The 21,507-nt window shown below is 40.1% G+C and overlaps 1 protein-coding gene across 2 annotated transcripts in view; it reads right to left on the bottom strand.

The window, feature by feature from the left end:
• The window catches only part of PDHX (pyruvate dehydrogenase complex component X), an 80,415-nt gene that overhangs the window by 45,169 nt on the left and 13,739 nt on the right, over positions 1 to 21,507 (bottom strand). For both annotated transcript variants that reach the window (XM_068988749.1, XM_068988750.1), the window contains exon 2: positions 7,911 to 7,991. In XM_068988749.1, coding sequence (XP_068844850.1) covers positions 7,911 to 7,991 — 81 coding nt within the window. The remainder of the gene's footprint in view (positions 1 to 7,910; positions 7,992 to 21,507) is intronic.

Below are 21,507 nucleotides of genomic sequence, written 5' to 3'. Positions count from 1 at the left end.
ACAAGAGCGAATGTAAGTCCCTCACCCACTCCATGTGAAATGTGCACTCTGCTTGCCTTCCCAGCCCTAGAAGCTGCCCACGGACATAGCCATGAGATAGAATTCTGGTGCTGAGATCACCTGGACAGTGTATGTGACTGAGCCCAGCGTAGGCCTCTGTATACTTTTAAGATTCTAGCTGGTGGTGCGGGGTTCAGCCTGGCCTGTGGCCTCTCATGAAAGTCCCCTTGCTTATTAAACTTGTCACGTTATCAAACTGGAGCCTCTTTCTTCCATTTCTCCCTACCCTCCATGTATGAGGCAGATTTCAGACGATAATCAGGAGATTCCTGAGGAGGTTATGAAACACTATGACTTCAAAAAAGAAAAGGAAACTGAGTTATCACAGAATTCTGAAGTCAAGGATTTATCTTAGCTATCGTCTAGTTCAACTCACTCCCAGATATTTCACGGCACAGTGGGAACCCCAAAGGACAAATCCAGGCCAGAGTATTTTCCATACCACTCTTATTGGCTTGGCTTACCCCGCCTCCCCCCACCATACATGTTAACAGTTGTAAATTACAGTCTCCTATTTTCAAGAAATGTTAGTTTGTAAGACCCAACTGCCATCCACCAAAGGTTATCAGATCATTAGCCTCAGCTTAAAAATAAATTAGATTCAAAATTAGATACATTGTTCTTTTTCATGAAAAAAATTTCAATCCTCTTAAATGTCTGAAAGTTTAAACTCAGTGTTTTAAACAGTAACCATACAATAAAGATCTCAAGATAAAAAATTTTTTTAAATGTAGCTAGTGAGATAAGAAGTATATAGAAAGTTTTCTTACAGAATGTAAATGTTTCTAACACACGATGATAGAACCAAGTCGTGTATCAAGCACTAAACACACTAAGCCATATATAACCCTACCCATGTGTGCAATACAGAAAGAACTAAATTATGCTCACACACACCAAAAAAATTCATAAAGGTGATGACCTTAAACAAGAAGCCAGTGGATTATGGAGAACCAAGGATTTAGACTTCTCTCTGTTACTTATGTATACTGGTAAACATTTCTCCTCAGTTGGTAGAACACAGAATTTTAAAAGCAACCATCAAGGAAACAGCCTCCAAGTGCTTCAAGTACATCCTGGCTTGTCCTATATGAAAACAGCATGTGTAATCAAAATTAAAAAAGAACAGAATGATGAAACCATTTGTCTCCTGGCTCTTCATCATACTCACCATATTCTAATGGCTGTGAATAACTTATCAGACTGCCAGTGAGCTGAACGACCAAGAGATAAATGTGGTCCAAAGAACCCTCTTATCTATTAATACTTGCCTCTCAGGTCTCAAAGTGTGAAGAAATTTAATCTTTTTATAATAATCTTAAAAGGCTGGTCTGTGTCTGAATCATTATTTAATGACACCAACACTCTGTCATGCTGAATATGGAAATAGCCAAAGCTCTGTAATTCATCAGGAAAAAAGAAACTTAAAAATAGATTCCAACTGACTGCATTATTAATAAAGGTGGAACTTTCTTAGATACTGATAATTATTTTAAAAGGTGGCAGCAACCCTGCAGAGCCAATGGCTCACAATGCTTCCTAATGAAGCACTGGTTCTTTCATTTATATGACATTTATTTGTCTTTCTCAAATTCTAGAAAAGTCTCTGTCAGTTTTTGTTGTTGTTGTTATTACCTCTTCCTCATTCTCTCTCTTTGTCCTTGTAGAATTCTTCCTATTGGGTTAGTATAGGATTCTCATTCTGTTCTTCAGGTCTCAGCTTCTCTTTTATATTTTCTACTGCTTTATCTCACTGCTGCATGCAGACTAATTTTCTCAGGTTGGACTTCACGAAAACTTTGGTCAGTCACATCTACACTTTAACCCAAATCTGAGTGTTATATTTTCTAATTTTGGAGACAATATTTTCCATTCCTAGAAGTTCTACTTGTCCTTTTCAAATCTGTCTGGATTGTGTTTGTCTTTTTACATAGTTTCAATTCCTTCTCTTAAACGTTTTATCATTTCAAACGTATGTTTTGATATATGCAGTAATTCCAATTAACTGAAGTTCTTGGAGGTCTAATTCTGCTGCTTGTTATGTCTAATAACTTTTGCTCCTAAAAGGCAGCTTCCATGTCAATTACTAAGTATGGAATTGTGAATTTGTGGCTAAAGTGGGACTTTATCTCGGAATCTTGTGTGAACTGGCTTAGAGACTATGTTTTCCATAATAATGGCATCTGCCAAGTAACCCAGGAAGATTATCAGCCCAGGACTGCTTCACCCCTACTTGCGCATTCCCAGAAAATGCAAATACTACAAATCTGAACCCCCAAAGCCTCACGAGAAGAGGCCTATGAGAGAACATTTTCAACAGAGTAGGCATTTTAAATTCCAAGTCAAACAAATATATTTGTCTGTAAAGCATATGGCTTTAGAGAGCTTCCCAGGTGGCTTGGTGGTAAGGAATTTGCCTGCAATGCAGGAGACCTGGGTTGTACTGCTGGGTTGGGAAGATGCCCTCGAGAAGGAACTGGCAATCCATTCCAGTAGGCTTGCACGGGAAATCTCATGGACAGTGGAGCCTAGCAGGCTACAGTCCATGGGGTCACAAAAGAGCCTCCTGTGTCACACCTCCCATCTCCTATACTGGCCCAGTCCACAGATCCAAACTCCTCCTGCAAGGCCCAGTCTATCATTTGTCTTATTGCCTTTCCAGCATCAAGGTCCTGCCTCTTAACCACAAGAACCGGGTACTTTTCCCTCGTACTTCCAAGCTTGTACTTCCACTTGCAGCCTTCTTCCCAACCCCAACACTTGTCGTCACTGCCATGAATGGCTCATTTCCCAGAATCACAGCACAGCCCTGTCATACTCTGAACTCCTGCCCACTGCCTAAACTCTCTCTATACCACTTGGTAAGCACTAGGCTGGACCATTCAATACCAGCATTTGTCAGGATGACATCTGTGCCCACTGAATCACATAGAGACCCCAGAAGTCCTTTCAGGGCTACCCTCTGGGGTCAGTCCTCCCAGACCATGTCCTTCATTCTCAGCTCACTCTTTCCTCTTCTCTTTACATGTTTAATGCTTGGCTTAACATTTCTCAATCTGAGGCATAATAATGGCTATGGGGAACTCATATGGTCAATATCTCTATACATCTGTTCAACAAACCTTAATGGAAATTCAGCTCTCCAAAAGTTTAGCATGCTGCAGGAGGGGTAAAGCGCAGGGAGATGGCTAAAGAAGCCATTCCACAGTCAGTGCCCGGTACACGGCAACGACAACAGAAACGAAAGGGAAGGAAGCCAGCTGCCAGGAAAATAAAAATCTCCTCCTCCAACTTGCTCCACAGTGATGTTTCCTCTGTTCTTTTGTACCATGAGCACTGAAGCATCCTCATCTCTTTGGCCTCCATATACTTAGTCTTATTTTTTTAAGCACCATACTAAGTATTGAAAATCTGGCAAAATAATTATTTACAAGAATTATTGTAATACTTACATTGTATAAAAACAACCTACGTGATCATCAACAGATAAATGGATAAAGATGTGAGATATATACATAAATACATTATTCAATGGAATACTACTCAGTCATAAAAAAAGAGGAAAAGTTTGCTATTTGCAACAGCAAGGATGATGGACCTTGAGGGTATTATGCTAAATGAAATAATGCAAAGAAAGATAAATATGATTCTACTCATACAAAGAATATAACAAACAAAACAAAGAATCAACAAATCAAGACAAACACAAAGCCACAGACAGCAGAATAGTGGTTACCCAGTAATCAGGGGATGGGGAGGGGAAGGCGGAGAGGACGAAATGGGTAAAGAGGATCGCCCACGTGTTGCCAGATGGAGACGTAAGGTTTTGGTGGTGAGCAAAGCGCAGCACACAGAGAAGAAATCTGAGTGTGTGCACATGAAATACACAGTGCTATAAACCAATGTTACTTCAGTAAACACATTCTAAAAAATCTGGCAAAATGGTTTCTATATAAGTAAGAGATTAATACAGCTTAGGTACTATTATAACAAATACTGTCATACTAACAAGATTCAAAATTCACATTGAACTTATAAAAAACTGAGGAAAGAGTAGTTTCTCACTCCAAGTTATATCCCAAAGGCTACAGACTGTACAACTTTAGAAAAGATTAGCACAAAAATCTCAGAAGTGATAGAGAGAGTTAATAAACCAGCTTAGAAACTTTTACAACTGTCAGTTGACTCATGAACAACTTTGCTCACCCTCCCACCAGAGGTATTTTGAAGTTAATGCCAGACATACTGTCATTTCATAAGTAAGTATTTCAACTCATATCTCTTAGAGATAAACTTTTTTAAATGATCATCACAGGATCATTAAACCTCTAAAATGATTCATGCCTTAATCTCATTAAACATGTAATTTTCAAATGTCCCCAAATGTTTTAGTTACTTGAATCATAAACAAAATAAGGTCCCTGCATTGGAACTGGATTATGCTGACACATTCCTCATGGTGTCACTGAATACATCCCCTATATCTCCTGGAAATTGGTGTTACAACTATAAGCTTGATCACATTTGGCTCAAGTTTCTGGCAAGACAATCTTATAGCTGGTGGGGTGTACTAGCTGGTTTTCTCTCTTTTTGTGATAACAGCAGAGCATTGATGGTCACTGGCAATATCCCTTAATTCATTAGCGTTTGCAAAATTGTGACACGGTGACATTCTATCATTCCTCCATCTTTTAAGAATTGGGAAATATGCCACTAATTAGAAATTTCTTGGCACATGGTTATTCTGAGCTACAGTTCGTAGAAGAAAGGCAAGGACAATACTTGAGTCTTTCCACTCATCGTCAGTTTTCAAAACGAGTTACTTTACTGGTATTCCCTAAAGGAGAATTACTGAAAGCTTTGAATTCAAATATATTTAATGTGTTTCAAAATATACCATAGATACTATTCTTACTGATTCTCAAATTGGCCCATTTTTGAGTCCTGAGTCCATTAAGATGCCCTCAGGAGTTTTGGGGGAATTTAGTTTGAAAGGTTTCCCCAGTAGCTCAGACAGTAAAGAGTCTGTCTGCAGTGTAGGAGAACCAGGTTCGATCCCTGGGTCGGGAAGATCCCCTGAAGAAGGAAACGGTAACCCACCCCAGTATTCTTCCCTGGAAAATCCCATGGACAGAGGAGCCTGGTAGGTTACAGTCCATGGGATGGCGAAGAGTCAGAGATGACTGAGTGACTTCACTTTCAGGAGTTTTTGATAACTGCTTTGCTTTCTAAATTGACAATATGTTCAAGCAGGAAACCCCAATTCGATTCCTGGGTAGGGAAGATTCACTGGAGAAGGGATAGGCTACTCACTCCAGCATTCCTGGGCTTTCCTGGTGGCTCAGCTGGTAAAGAATCTGCCTGCTATGCGGGAGACCTGGGTTCAATCCCTGGGTTGGGAAGATCCCCTGGAGAAGAGAACTCTAGTATTCTGGCCTGGAGAATTCCATGGACTATACAGTCCATGAGGTCATAAGAGTCAGACATGACTGAGTGACTTTCACTTTCACATTCCATCTTGTACACTGCCTGCCACAGACCTGGAAGCAGCTATTTTCCAAGAAGCTCTGGTTAACTTCAGCAGGAAATGGCATTTAGAGACTATAGTCTCATTGTTAGGGGTACTCATCACTAGCAGGTTTGTTGTTTTTCCAGGCCCTGCCACGGAAAAGAGCTATAAAATTAACCATCACAGGATCTTTCCTTAACCCTAGCTATCTTTCATATGTTTTCCTTTAAAACTCATCCAAAGGCTGGGTTCCCAATAATATCAGCTTAATCACTCATCTGCTTTATCCCATAAAACACATTTTAAAAAACCTTAGAGTAACAAAGACAACCAACATAACCACTATAATACAATTACTCTAAACAGTTTATATTTTTAGAGATGTCATTGTCTTTCAGTTACAATTTAGCAGGTATATACAGTCAAGTTTACTGACATTTGAAATAGCCCCTCTCTGCATGGGTGTTGTATCAGTTAGTCAGTATATAATTAGGCCCTTCTGCTTCATCTGGTTTCCACGGTTAGGAGTCTTTTAAAATTAAATTGTGTTAAAATTATGCAAAATATGTATGTGTTCTAAAGTTAAGGAGACAAACAAGATACATTCAGAGAAATCTAGCTTCTACTCCCTCCACTCACTACACTGTTTCCTCAACTGCACTACAGATAACCACTTTTTTTTGTTGTTAATTTTTTCGTCTGTTTTAAAATTTCCAAATATTAGTACTCCTATCTCTTTTTTTCGTGAATAATACATACTGTATCTACCAGTTTCCACCTTGCTTTTCTGCCCTGAAGATCAAGCTACAATAGTATCAGAGATACTCTTCATTCCTCTTAGAGCTGTGGATATAGTCTATGTTATTCATCAAACTCTGTGTTGACCACTGCTGGACTGTTTCCACCTTTTGCTATTACAAACACTGCTGTAATAAATCACCTCACATGTGAGTCTTTTCTTATTTTTGCCTTGAGATAGGATCCCTAGAAATAGAACTGCCTGGCCAAAGGGTAAATATAAATGTAGTGTTTCTAGGTATTGACAAATTTTCTTCCCTAGCATCACTGACTTAATGGACATGAGTTTGAGCAAACTCCAGGAGACAGAGAAGGACAGGGAAGCCTGGCGTGCTGCAGTCCATGGGGGTTGCAAAGAGTCAGACATGACTGAGCAGCTGAACAAGGGCTTATACCATTTTGCATTTCCTCCATCAGTGTTTGAGAGTGCCTGCCTCCTCCCATTCCCTCTAGTCTCATCAACAGGATAACTTGTCAAACTTTTCAATTTCTATTAAAGTGATTGGTAAGAAATAATAAATCAGTGTAGCATTAGTCTGTGTATTTATTAGTACAAAATATTAAGTAGCTTTTCACGTGTTTAAAGGCAATTTGTAGTTCTTTTTCTGCAAATCATCTACTCCTATATCTTGCCCATTTTCTTGCTAAGTTGACAGTTTTCTTATTCTGTACTTTTTAGAAATCTTAACCCTCTGTGGTTAAAAACTGCAACACCCTTCTCCAATCTGTCACTTTTTTACTCTATTTATTATGTTTTCAGCTATACTACAGTTATTATTTTTACTATCAAATTATCTGTAGCTCCTTTATTGCATCTGGAGTTTGAGTTGTAGTTAGGGTAATTATCTATTTCCAGAGGAATTCACCAGCTTTTTTCCCCTAGTACTTGTCCGGTTTCATTTTTGTATATTAAGTGACTGAGACATTTGTAATTTATCCCTGGCACAGTGCAAGGACAAAATGTAGTATCACCTTCCTTCACTATTTAAACACTAAACAATGGTGTGCGTCTGTGTCTATTTCCTCATTTTCTATTCAGTTCTAGCAGTATGTCTTTCTATGCACCAATACCACAGTTTTACTTACAAAAGCTTAATAACACGTTTCAAAAGCTAGCAGATCTACAACTCTGCTCTGCTGCCCTTCTATAAATTTTTTTTAGTATTTTTATTTATGTGTTCTTTCCAATGAAGTTTATAATCAGATTGCCTGGCTACAGGAAAACACACATACACAGAGTCATTATAAAGTAACAAACTAACTTTAGGGAATTGACAATTTTATGATGCTGAAACTAAAGGAAGTGTTAAGAACTAAAACTTGCAAAGAAGCCTTAAAATAGCTGATCATTCTCTGCTTGGGAAAAGATACAGGCTAGCCCCATAAAACCTTTGCTACATTACCGCAAGAAATTTTTACTTAAACAAGAAAGGTTAACAAGCATAAGAACCAATCATTTCATGTATATCATGTATTGTGTAAACCAGATTAGGAAAAAACAAAAATGATCAAATAACACCGGTATTAGTAACGCACTACTTACCCTCCTTTTTTAGCCATTTCACAATGTTCCCTTCTTCCATTGTAGGAGACAGTGATGGCATGAGTATCTTAATAGGGTCAGCTGAAATTGAACAAAGGAAAGATTAAACACAATAAGTAATACACCTCATGAGGCATCAACAAAAAGTTCAAGTAAATTAATATGAAATTCAATCTGGGGAAAAAAATATTCCAGTCTGAAAGACACCCAACTGTTCAAACTAAGTGTTCAGTAATCTTTTCCAGAATATTTTCAATTCCTTTTTCATCGTTCCCCCAAGTCCTCTATGCATATTTTCAAGCCAGGTGCTTACAAGATTAAAAAAAAAAAAAGTCGACTTATGTTTCATCTTTTTCTCCTTCCTCTTTTGTCACTACAAAAAAAATATTTACAGGTAAAACAACCAAAGGAAAAGGCAAATAAAAAGAAAATAAACTGGTTTCTGAGAACCTACAACACAATAATTAAGATTAGATTTACAACAGAATAATCAAGATTAAACTTTAAGAAACTGGTTGTGTTTTTACTTTCATTAACATTACATACTCTTCAAGAATCAAGGGTTCTTGCTGCTAAGTGTGAAAAGGAGAGGTTTGCCTTGTTGCGGATGATCTGGCAAGAGAACTTATGTAATTAAATCAGTCTGAGATTGTGTTCTATACCAGAATTTGATTTAGGATCCAAAAGATACACTCAAGCCAGGGTGACCTCTCAATAAAGCAGAGCTACTTTTCCCTCAGGTATCAAAAAAGAAGACACTTCATGTATATGCCAGATGTGCTTCCCTAGAGTTCCACCTTCCAGGACCAGAGCACACAGTTGTTATATTACAATTTACAGGAAGTTTATACTAATAACTGTTGCCCACTCTAGTGCTTCTTTAGCAGCAGCCACAGTAACAAACTACATTCCCTGTAATCCTCCACAAAACTTATTCTCTTCTTAGATTATTTAACTCTCTGACATAAAAAAGCAAAACATATCACATCTAGCATACTTCAAATGTGGAAAAGAGTAGAACAGCACTTTTTCCCCCCATTGATGTTTTGGGGTTGGAAATAAGGAAATTTAATACTAATATTAAATGAAGTTAAACATTTTCTTTGAGAAACAAATAATTTTAATGTAATTTCAGATGGGGAGTTCCCATGGCTTCATGGTAAAGGAGTTCCATCTCTGAAATATCCAGAAGGAAGCTTCTGTCCTCCCTGCACTTTTCATTCACTCCCCTCTAAAGGACTGGGAAAAGGACCTGAACACATACAGCTGCCTCAGTGTCCTCAATGTAAGACCTGCCTGCCTATGGCGAGCCTGCATCTTCCCTGCAGTTCTTCTGTGCACTAGGCATAAATGGACCTGCCCTTCACAGCAGAGAGCAAGTCCAACTCTCTCTGTTCCTGTGAGCAGGCCCAGTGGGTGCTGGGAAGTTACTCAAGATGTGAAGTTTCTATACACAAACTCTCTCTCAAACAAAAGGCCAAAGTCTACACAGGGGCTGTACTGAGGAGTCCAACTGCAGAAGGCCACAGACTTAAGTCACATTTTCCAATTGAACAAAATCATCAGCATTAAAACTGTTAACTCTGATCTCCACTCGTCTGACTTATTGCCTCTTTCTCAACTGGTACTAAACTATAAGGATACAAACGTAGAATCATCACTCGTAATAATACCCCAACAGTGATAGAGCCCAAACCAAATTCTAAGTCAACACACCCATTTCATCAAAGAGAAAAATATAGCCCTCGATCGAGGGATCTGAATTCTGCCTAACTCTCCAGGCTGTACTCTCCTACACTCTATTACCACTCATCAGTAATTGATGATCCTTACCAATATGGACCATCAATTAATTAGTCATCGGTTATTTATAGCCTATTCACTCAGAAATTCAAATGTGAGTATTCTTCCTGTGTCTAGTCAAATAGCCTAACAATCCCTCTCTATTAAAAGTTCAAGCCTGACATTATGACATGGAATATTTCACAACCACGTACACAGCAAATTTATACATCATATAGTTTCAATACAAGGAGGCAAACTAAATGAGCTGCAATGATTCTATGTCCAGATTCTGATGTATGACAAACACGAACTCGATTTTCTCAGAACAAAGTCTCTCTTCCATATTTTTATACCTTGGATCTAGGTGCCATGATACAACTAGTCTTTATTTTACGATTCTCTATTATAATCTCTCACCTATGAGACTATCACATTTCCCATTACTTCTGACATTAAGTACTTTATTATGAAAATTTCACATTATTTTATGAATTCCCACATGAAGAACCACAAAAATTTTCATATTTTAAAAATAAAAACATCATTCCTCCTACAGCCACCCTTCATGGGTGAATTGGAATTGCTTCTCTGAATAATGACAATAAAACATAAAAATTCTGTAATAGATTATTATCCTTCTCTGAAATGAAGGTGACAAAAAAACAAAGACATTCTGGACATTTCCATTATTCAGTACTATCTCCTGATTGATTATACTGACTTATGGAGAGTAAAATGTGCAATGTGTTTTCTGATTAATCTGACCAATCTATCTATCCTCAGACTCTCACACTAGAAAATCATTTTAAGAAGGAAGTATTAATTTATTAATGAAAATGAATATTTCATTTTAGTATATCCTCATTCTCCCTGAATATTATACACATCTTTTCCAAATATATTTTTTTCCGTGGGAAGGTAATTATATAGTCATAATTTCAGTTTTGAATGAAGGGCTGTACATAACTAATATCTGATAGCTGCCATCAATTCTTTTGAAGATAGTATGGGCTTTTCTAGACTCCTTGAATTTCAACCTGTACATAACATTGCTTAATTCCATTGGAAGTTATATATCACTTCCCTTCTCATTTCAATAGCAGTACATTCTACCTTTCTCCTAGCAAACTGAGGAGGCCTTGAAATGGGCACCAACTACAGTTCCTATTTATAACTGGGCACAACTATAGTAATAATAAAGGAAATGTGGTTTTTTATTCCCCTGGTCATACAGGTTATTTCAATTAGTACTCAAAAAATACCCCATATTTTGTTAAGACTAACTCTCTTGTAGTCATTTTAGTGTTGTTTATCAAGCTAAAAAGTATATATATTGGCTGATAAGTCTGCCCTGCTATAGCAGTTAAAGACAATACTTAAAATATTTTAAGGTAACTAGAGTAATGTACATTTCCAGTTTACATTTAAATATACTGATTTTAGAGTCTCATCACAACTGTTTTAGTCTCATTTTCTGCCTCAACAGAATGGCACTGTCATTTTTTAGTATATATTTTTTATTTTTAGAACACGTTTTTTCTTAGTATATTGCTGCTTTACCTGCATCAGGCATTTGAGCATACGAGCAATCGATCACTCACTGAATCTATAGCAGCTTTTCTAAACAATTCCTTATTTCTTCAAATCTGATCTTCCGATCTTTCTAAAGCATAATTCAGTTTTCAACTTCAAATATAGTGCATTAATCTAATTTCTTATTCTCTAAGGCATGTCTTTAATTTTAAAACACTCATAGATCAGCAAAACCTATTAAAGAAGTTTTAAAGTGAAGATCTACACATCAATTCTAAAAGGTCTCTAGATTGAAAAAAAAAGATTAATATGAGCAAACTCTTAAAATACAAAGGCAGAACAAATAGCTTTGTGGCTAATATGAAGCAGATCTAAGCTCCATTACTCTAACAATTAAGGAAATTCCACAATTTACATAGGGTCATGCTCTGTTTCATAATGCGACTATAATCCAAACACAGAAATCACAAAGACAGACAAATCGAAGAAATAAATTACCCAGTACTTTATTAGCACAGCTCTCTGTTCTTTAATTTGCTTATTTCCTAATAGAGAGAAAGCTTTTCATTTAATCACTTCTCTTTCTAATGCAAGAACTCATTAAATAAAATTAACCTTTCAAATTTCTGCTTAGATAAAGCAATTCTGCCACCTGCAGGCTGGATTGAAAAAAGGCCATATGAAGTACAAGGAATTTCAAAATCAGTACCAGGGCACAAAGTATTAACACAGCAGTTTTGAATAAAGAAAGGTAAAGATGTCACATGGATCTTTGTTCAAATACTTATTTTGATATAAGAATAGACTGAAAATGTCAATGAGCAACAACAGAAAACATACTAGTTTGTCTGAATATAGTATCAAAAGTAACAAGCATGAAAGATGTCCCTCAAACAGTACACATGGCCTAAGTAAAGGACAGGAAAGCAGTGCAGCAGGCCATGGGGTTGCAAAGAGTCAGACACGACTTAGTGACTGCACGCGTGTGCACACACACACACACACACACACACACACACACACGGCATAATCCAATTTCTACCTATTTAACTTGTATGTACACAAAGACCGAAAGGATTCACTCCAAAATGACAACAGTACCTGTCTCTAGTTGATGGTTTTATTATATACACTTTTTTGTTTCTTTGTTCCTTGTTACTTTTAGACACAAACTCACAAAAACAGGGAGACAAGAAAGAACAATAGAACAACACTGCTGGAAGCAGAGAACTGAATAATGTTGATAGTAAGACAAATGATTGACCAAGAAAGTCTAAGAAAGCTGAATGCTAAACCAAAGTGGAAAAAACTGAGATAATCAACCTGGTTTATATGAGAATTTCCCAAAGGTCCAAGAACTGGCAGTACGGAGACCTTTGGAAACACTGGCCCTTTGAAGACTTGGGTGAATGCTATTTAAGTGCTGAGTAACATCACCATCCTTCAGCAGAAGCCTGGAGGTTGTTTCCTCTGTAGAAGTAAAAGAGAAGACCTTTGGGAGACTGGTTGAACCTACACGCCTAGAGAAATACAGAAACTACGGAAGTACATTAACTGAGACATCAGCTGATGTGACTGACAATACCAGAAACTGTGTTAAGTAGGTATTACATGGTGTCGGACAAATAGGCAAGTTAAACAGAAAAACTAAAGAAAAAAAGTTTAAAGGGAAAGATTTTTTTAAAAAGCAGAAAAGGTCAGTTCAGTAGCTCAGTTCAGTTCAGTCGTTCAGTCGTGTCCGACTCCTTGCGACCACATGAATCGCAGCACACCAGGCCTCCCTGTCCATCACCATCTCCAGGAGTTCACTCAGACTCACGTCCATTGAGTCAGTGATGCCATCCAGCCATCTCATCTTTGGTCGCCCCCTTCTCCTCCTGCCCCCAATCCCTCCCAGCATCAGAGTCTTTTCCAATGAGTCAACTCTTCGCATGAGGTGGCCAAAGTATTAGTGTTTCAGCTTTAGGATTCCTTCAGAATGGACTGGTTGGATCTCCTTGCAGTCCAAGTAGCTCAGTAGTGTCCAACTCTTTGTGACCCCATGGAATGCAGCACGCCAGGCCTCCCTGTCCATCACCAACTCCCAGAGCTCACGCAAACTCATGTCCATCGAGTTGGTGATGCCATTTAACCACCTCATCCTGTCGTCTCCTTCTCTTCCTACCTTCAATCTTTCCCAGCATCAAGGTCTTTTCAAATGAGTCAGTTCTTCGCATCAGGTGGCCAAAGTATTGGGGTTTCAGCTTCAGCATCAATCCTTCCAATGAATATTCAGGACTGACTTCCTTTAGGATTGACTGGTTGGATTTCCTTGCAGTTCAAGAGACTCTCAAGAGTCTTCTCCAACATCACAGTTCAAAAGCATCAATTCTTTGGCGCTCAGCTTTCTTTATAGTCCAACTCTTACATCCATCATGACTACTGGAAAAAGCACAGCTTTGACTAGACAGACCTTTGTTGGCAAAGTAATGTGTCTGCTTTTTAATATGCTGTCTAGGTTGGTCATAGCTTTTCTTCCAAGGAGCAAGCATCTTTTAATTTATGGGCTGTAGTCACCATCTGCAGTGATTTTGGAGTACAAGAAAGTAAAGTCTCTCACTGTTTCCACTGTTTCCCCATCTATTTGCCATGAAGTGATGGGACTGGACGCCATGTCTTCCTGGTTCTTAGTTTTCTGAATATTGAGTTTTTCACTCTTCGCTTTCACATTCATCAAGAGGTTCTTTATTTCCTCTTCACTTTCTGCCATAAGGGTGGTATCATCTACATATCTGAGGTTATTGATATTTCTCCCAGCAATCGTGCTTCCAGCTTGTGCTTTATCCAGCCCAGCATTTTGCATGATATACTCTGCATATAAGTTAAATAAGCAAGGTGACAATATACAGCCTTTATGTACTCCTTTCCTGATTTGGAACCAGTCTGTTCTTCCATGTCTAGTTCTAGCTGTTGCTTCTGGACCTGCATACAGATTTTTCAGGAGGCAGGTCAGGTGGTCTAGTATTCCCATCTTTAAGAATTTTCCAGTTTGTTGTGATCTACTCAGCCAAAGGCTTTGGCATAGTCATAAAGCAGAAGTAGATGGTTTTCTGGAACTCTTGCTTTTTCGATAACACAACGGATGTTGGCAATTTGATCTCTGGTTCCTCTGCCATTTCTAAATCCAGCTTGAACATCTGGAATTTCATGGTTCATGTACTTTTGAAGCCTGGCTTGGAAAATTTTGAGTATTACTTTGCTAGTGTTGAAACAGCTCAATAGCTATTGAATAGCCCTGCTGAAATAGATCAATAGCTATTGAATAGCATTGCAATAACTCCGACCAGGAATGCAAGAAGCTGAAGTTGAACAGTTCTATGAAGACCTACAAGACCTTCTAGAACTAACACCCCCAAAAAGATGTCCTTTTCATTATAGGGGACTTGAATGCAAAAGTAGGAAGTCAAGATTTTGATACCTGGAGTAACAGGCAAATTTGGCCTTAGAGTACAAAACGAAGCAGCTCAAAGGCTAACAGAGTTTTGCCAAGAGAACGCACTGGTCATAGCAAACACCATCTTCCAACAACACAAGAGAAGACTCTACACATGGACATCACCAGATGGTCAATACTGAAATCAGATTGATTACATTTTTGTAGCCAAAGATGGAGAAGCTCTATAGTCAGCAAAAACAAGACCGGGAGCTGACTGTGGCTCAGATCATGAATTCCTTATTGCCAAATTCAGACTCATACTGAAGAAAGTAGGGAAAACCACCAGACCATTCAGGCATGACCTAAATCAAATCCCTATGATTATACAGTGGAAATGACAAATAGATTCAAGGGATTAGATCTGATAGACAGAGTGCTTGAAGAACTATGGAAGGAGTTTTGTGACATTGTACATGAGGCAGTGAGCAAGACCATCCCCAAGAAAAAGAAATGCAAAAAGGCTAACTGATTGTCTGATGAGGCCTTACAAATAGCTAAGAAAGAAAGAGAAGCTAAAGGCAATGGAGAAAAGGAAAGATACACCCATTTGAAAGGAGAGTTCCAAAGAATAGCATGGAGATAAGAAAGCCTTCTCCAGTGATCAATGCAAAGAAATAGAGGAAAATAATAGAATAGGAAAGACTAGAGATCTCTTCAAGAAAATCAGAGATACCAACGGAACATTTCATGCAAAGAGGGGTACAAAAAAGGATAGAAATGGTACGGACCTAACAAAAGCAGAAGATATTAAGAGGTACAGAAGAACTATACAAAAAAGATCTTCACACCCAGATAACCACGATGATGTGATCACTCACCTAGAGCCAGACATCCTGGAGTGTGAAGTCAAGTGGGCCTTCGGAAGCATCACTACAAACAAAGCTAGTGGAGGTGATGGAATTCCAGTTGAGCTATTTCAAATGCTAAAAGATGATGCTGTGAAAGGGCTGTATTCAATATAGAAGCAAATCTGGAAAACTCAGGAGTGACCACAGGGCTGGAAAAGGTCAGTTTTCATTCCAATCCCAAAGAAAGGCAATGCCAACGAATGCTCAAACTACAGCATGACTGCACTCATTTCACACGCCAGTCAAGTAAGAAAGGTAACTCATAATATGGGATGATACATGACAATTCTCAGTTAAGCATACTTGGCTGGTGTCAACATAGATTTAATTAAGAATTGAAAAATAACTATATTGGGAGAATGGGAGAGAGAAAACAGGGGGATGACTGATTAGAAGTCATCCATAGACAGTATTTAACATAGGGAGATGAGCAGATGCCAGAGGACGGTTAGGAGACAAAACTTGTTGCTTCTGAGGAAGATGACTGAAGGAGTAGGAAAAGATGGGTCAGAGATCCACCGTGTTGCCATAAGCCTTTCAGTACCATTTGCCTATTTAAACTATACACATGCACTACTGTATTAAAATAAGCTATTATTTAATAAGATAGGTTTAAGTGAGGTTACACAGGTCAAGTCATTATAGTGGGGCCTGGCAAAAAGTTAAGTCTCAAAAAATGTGACCAGTTAATAGGCAGCACAGAGATGGTTAAGAGGATGAACTCTGAAGGCATGCAGTTGGCTATGTGATGATGTCCTGGGCTTCACAGGTGGTCAGTGGTAAAGAATCTGCCTGCCAATGCAGAGACACAAGAGCCACGGGTTTGATCTCTGGGTTGGGAAGATCCCCTGGAGGAAGGCATGGGAACCCACTCCAGTATTCCTGCCTGGAGAGTCCCATGGACAGAGGAGCCTGGTGGTCTACAGTCCACAGGGTCGCAAAGAGTTGGACATGACTGAAGCGACCCCCGCCCACATACACAAACGACAATATCTTACTTCACAATTCATTCAGGTAAGGAGAGACAGATTCACAGGTTCCTCTCACACACCTTCCCAACCTAAACTTGAAGGTTCCCTTTCTACTCTTTACCTTATCCAGCCTTGTCCTCATTGCTAAAGTGCACTAACTCTCGAACTCTTTAACTGTACTGCACATGTGAAAACCTAATTCTCATTAATGCCACTGGCAGATGTTGTACCTCCTGCAGTGCTCTTAATGCTGCCTACTAAAGCGAAAGGGCAAACGAGGCACTCAAGAAATGCTTACAGAGCTCCTGCTGTCCCAGCCCTCAACCCACAGAAGACCAGAATCCTGACCTCAAAGGATTATAGTTTAAATGGGACATCAAGACAAACATACTAGTGGTAGACAGTAGTAGATGACCGTGCTGTCAGATGCCAAAGGGCTGAGAGACGAGATTCTAGCTGATCAGGAAAGGAAATCTTGATTTGTGTGCTAGTACCGCTTCATCCTCATTAGAATGGCTATTATCAAAAATGCAGAAAACAACTGTTTGTGGAGAAATTAAGAGCCCTTGTGCACTACCGGAGGGAAAGTAAAACAAGTAAAACTATGCAGCTTCTGTGTAGAAACCACCCAATGGTTCCTCAAAACATTAAACGTTGAATGATCATTTATTTGATGAGGCAATCTCACTTATGGCTATATACCCAAAAGAAATGAAAGCAGGAATAAGAACAGGTGTTTGCACAACCGTGTTCATAGCAGCACTATTCACAGCGGCCAAAAACTGCAAACCCCCCAAGTGTCCATTGATATGTGAATGGATAAACAAAATGTGGTATATACAGCCAATAAAATGTGATTCGGCCTCCAAAACGGATGAAATTCAGATACCTGCAATAACATGGATGAAACTTGAAGACATTATACTAAGTGAAATAAGCCAGACACAAAAAGACAAATATTTCATGACTGCATCTTTAATGAGGTACCTACGTAGAACAGGCAAATTCAGAGAGGAGGTAGAACAGTGGTTACCAAGGGCTGGGTGGAGAGGGAACGGGGAGTTACTGTTCAGTGGGTACAAAGTTTCAGTTTGGGATGATGAAAAAGTTTTGGAGACCACAGTAATGGCCAGACAACAGTGTGAAAGCTCTCAGTGTCCTGGAACTATACATTTAAAAATAGTTAAAATAGTGCTCGCTTCGGCAGCACATATACTAAAAATAGTTAAAATAGTAAATTATATATATATATTTTACAATGAAAAAATAACATTAAATTAAAAAAAAATCTGCCAGGCAAATAAAACATGGTGAGGGGCCAACAGAGATATTCCAGGATAGGGAAACATCATATGCAAACAAAGAGGAAAGAAACATAGCTTAGTTTGGCTAAAGAGTAGGACATAATGAAAATGAAAAGTGGGTCGAGGAAGTTCAAAAAAGTATGCTGGGACTACTACCTAACAGTACATAGCCCCAGTACCTCCCAGTACACTTTACTACATGGGTAATGGGTTTGACATTCTATAAACACCAATGAAAAGGCATGAAAATATTTTGAGTAAAAGAAATAAACACAATAAAAATACTGAACTTGTTTGCAGTGCCACAGGCATAGCTATGTCCACAAGGATATAACTGACAAAAAGAAAAGAAAAACTGCACGTGCTTTGAGATGGTCACAACCATAAAGCTAAAATAATGGGATTTTAAATACAAAGTGAATATATCCATGAACATATTACCTGTTCTCCTTTACTGACTTAGAATACTTGTTCTGAAACTGAAAAGTCATGTAAAGGACCAGATCCTTTTAAGAAATGTAAGGAAGGTAAGTGTTAGGGACCAAACGACGGTCTCTAGGACCTGAGTCACGTTTACCAGAAAGAGACAGGATATGTGCTCATCCTGCCTGGCCAATCATGTAACGCCAGCTACTCCTGTAACTGAGACAAAGAACTGCCTGTATATAAGCAGCCATACTCCTTTGTTCGGGGCTCTTGTCAGATTCCCTTGTGTGGGATGAGACTTGGGCCCTAGCGCGCTAGAAATAAACAAACTTCCTTCTTGCGTTTGCAATACTGTGGTGGACTTGCTCTCTCGGTCGGTTCGGAGATACAGGCTCCGAGCATAACATCTGGGGGCTCATCCGGGATCTCCGTCCCGCCGGGGAGGACAACTCTCCTGGTAGAAGGGAGTAACCTCGTTAGGAGATAAGAGCTCTGAGCACCGGTGCTAACGTTGCAGAAGCCCAGATTAAGTCCGAGGCCCGGTATCGTACTGGGGAGGCATCTGGCTGTAAAGTGCAGAGGCAAGTCAGCGTAAGGCCAGGGCCTGGTTTCGTGCTGGGGAGGCAGCTGGCTCTGGTTACTGGATTAAGTCCAGCGTAAGGCCGGGGCCCAGTTTCGTGCTGGGGAGGCAGCTGGCTCTGTGAACATCCTGCAGGTAAGATTGAGTGCATTGTCGTTGTTTGCCTATTTGTGGTGTCTGCGTTGCTCTTTGTGTGCTCTGTTGGCTCCCAGTGTACTTTTCTGTGATCATGGGACAAACAACTTCTACTCCTTTATCTCTTATGATTAACCACTTCTCTGATTTCAAGTCTAGAGCACAGAATCTATCATTGCTGGTGAAAAAAAGCAAGTTAGTAACTTTTTGTTCTGCCGAGTGGCCTGCTTTTGATGTCAGCTGGCCACGAGAAGGCACCTTCAGCCTGCCTACTATTCCAGCGGTCAGAGAGAAGGAGCTCACCCCCTACCCTTCAGGACACCCAGCCAGACCAAACTCCATACATTGTGGTCTGACAGGACCTGGTGGAAAACCCCCTGGCCTGGCTAAAACCTTTTGTTTCTCAGCCCCTCACTTCCCTTCCCTCTTCCCCGCCCTTGCTTCCACAGGTTCCACAGGTTTCATCGGGAAAAGCCAAAAAGAGAACCAAGCCTTCAGCTCCTCCCAGAAAAAGGGGCCCCGCCTAGGGAACTCGGAAAAAGGCAAAAAAAAAAAAAAAAATGGCCGGCATAGCAGAGGAAGACCCGGAGGTTCCCTCCTCCACCATTCATGCGTTTCCGGTCCGGGCGGGGCCAGCCAGAGAGGGTGGAGAACGGACATATCAGTATTGGCCCTTCTCCACTAGTGATTTGTACAATTAAAAAACCCAGACTCCCTCCTTCTCTGAAAAACCACAGGGTCTTATTGATCTTCTAGAGTCTATCCTGTTTACTCACAATCCTACTTGGGATGATTGTCAGCAACTGTTACAGGTACTTTTTACTACAGAGGAGCACGAACGGATCCCGTCAGAAGCCCGGAAAAATGTGCCAGGGGTGGATGGGAGGCCCACCATACAGCCTAACCTCATTGAGGAGGGGTTCCCCTTGGTGCGACCCAACTGGGACTTCGAACGCGCTGAAGGTAAGGAGCGTCTCCAAGTGTACCGTCACACTCTCATGGCTGGCCTTAGAGGGGCCGCCAAAAAGCCAACTAATTTGGCCAAAATAAATCCAGTGAGACAACAGCCAAATGAGAGCCCAGCAGCCTTCCTGAAAAGGATAATGAAAGCTTTTAGACAGTATACCCCTATGGTCCCACAGGCAGATGAGTCACGAGCGGCAGTTATGTTAGCATTTGTAAATCAAGCAGCCCCCGATATTAGAAAAAAGTTACAAAAGATAGAGAGGTTAAATAAACAATCCTTGCAAGATCTAGTGAGGGCAGCTGAGAGAGTTTTTAATCATGGAGAGACCCCAGAAGAGAGAGAGGACCGCATTAAAAGAAAAGAAAAAAAATTTAGAGCTGAAGAAAACCGTAAAAATCAAAAAGAGCTGGCCCAGATATTTTTTGCTGGGGTTGAAAACAAAAACAGGTTCCAGAAAGGGAAAAAAATTGGACTCAAAAACTAAAGAAAAAATGACAAGGCGTAAGCTTGGAAAAAACCAATGTGCGTTTTGTAAAGAGTTTGGACGTTAAAAAGATAAATGCCCCCAAAAAAATCTAAAAAAGGGGCCCAAGAACCCCAAGAACGAGATTCCCTCTCCAGACAGTCATATCCTCTACGCGGGTGAGGATAGCGACTAGGGGGGTCAGGGCTCGAAGCCCCTCCCCGAGTCCTGGGTAACTATAAATGTGGAGGGGAAACCGGTTAACTTCATGGTGGACACGGGAGCCGAATACTCAGTCTTAAACCAAAAAGATGGACCCATGTCTAAAAAAAGTAGCTGGGTGCAGGGAGCAACCGGGACTAAACGATATGGATGGACTACAAAACGGCATGTGAACTTGGGGGCCCACCAGGTGACCCATTCTTTTCTGGTGATACCTGAGTGTCCAGCGCCCTTGTTAGAAAGAGATTTACTGTCTAAAGTAAATGCCCAAATTCATTTCGACCACGGACAAGTGTCGGTTTTAGATGGGACCGGGCATCCTCTTCAGGTCCTGTGTCTGGCATTAAAAGATAAATACAGACTCTACTTGCCAGAGGCCCCAGCGACAATAAGCCCCGAAGTACAACCATGGGTTCAAAGATACCCTCAGGCCTGGGCTGAAACAGCAGAAATGGGACTGGCCAAACAGAGGCCCCCTATCATTGTAGAACTGAAAGCCAGTGCTTCCCCGGTGAGGGTACGACAGTACCCCATGAGTCAAGAGGCTCGACAAGGAATTACTCCTCATATACAACGCCTCATAGATGCTGGGGTCCTGAAAAGGTGCCGGTCCCCATGAAACACTCCCCTGTTGCCTGTAAAAAAGCCTGGGGGGACTGATTTTAGGCCGGTTCAAGATCTATGAGAAGTCAACAAACGGGTGAGTGATATTCATCCGATGGTTCCTAACCCTTATACATTGCTAAGCAACTTGCCTCCAAACTACATTTGGTACACTGTCTTAGATTTAAAAGATGCCTTTTTCAGTTTGCCTCTTGCCCCCGCAAGCCAAGAGATCTTTGCCTTCGAATGGCAGGAAGATGGTAGTCAGACCCCTGTGCAGCTGAC

This window comes from Capricornis sumatraensis, chromosome 16 (assembly GCF_032405125.1).
Source record: "Capricornis sumatraensis isolate serow.1 chromosome 16, serow.2, whole genome shotgun sequence".
NCBI lineage: Eukaryota > Metazoa > Chordata > Mammalia > Artiodactyla > Bovidae > Capricornis > Capricornis sumatraensis.
Note: the sequence above shows the minus strand (reverse complement) of the source record. Positions and strands in the feature narration are given on the sequence as shown.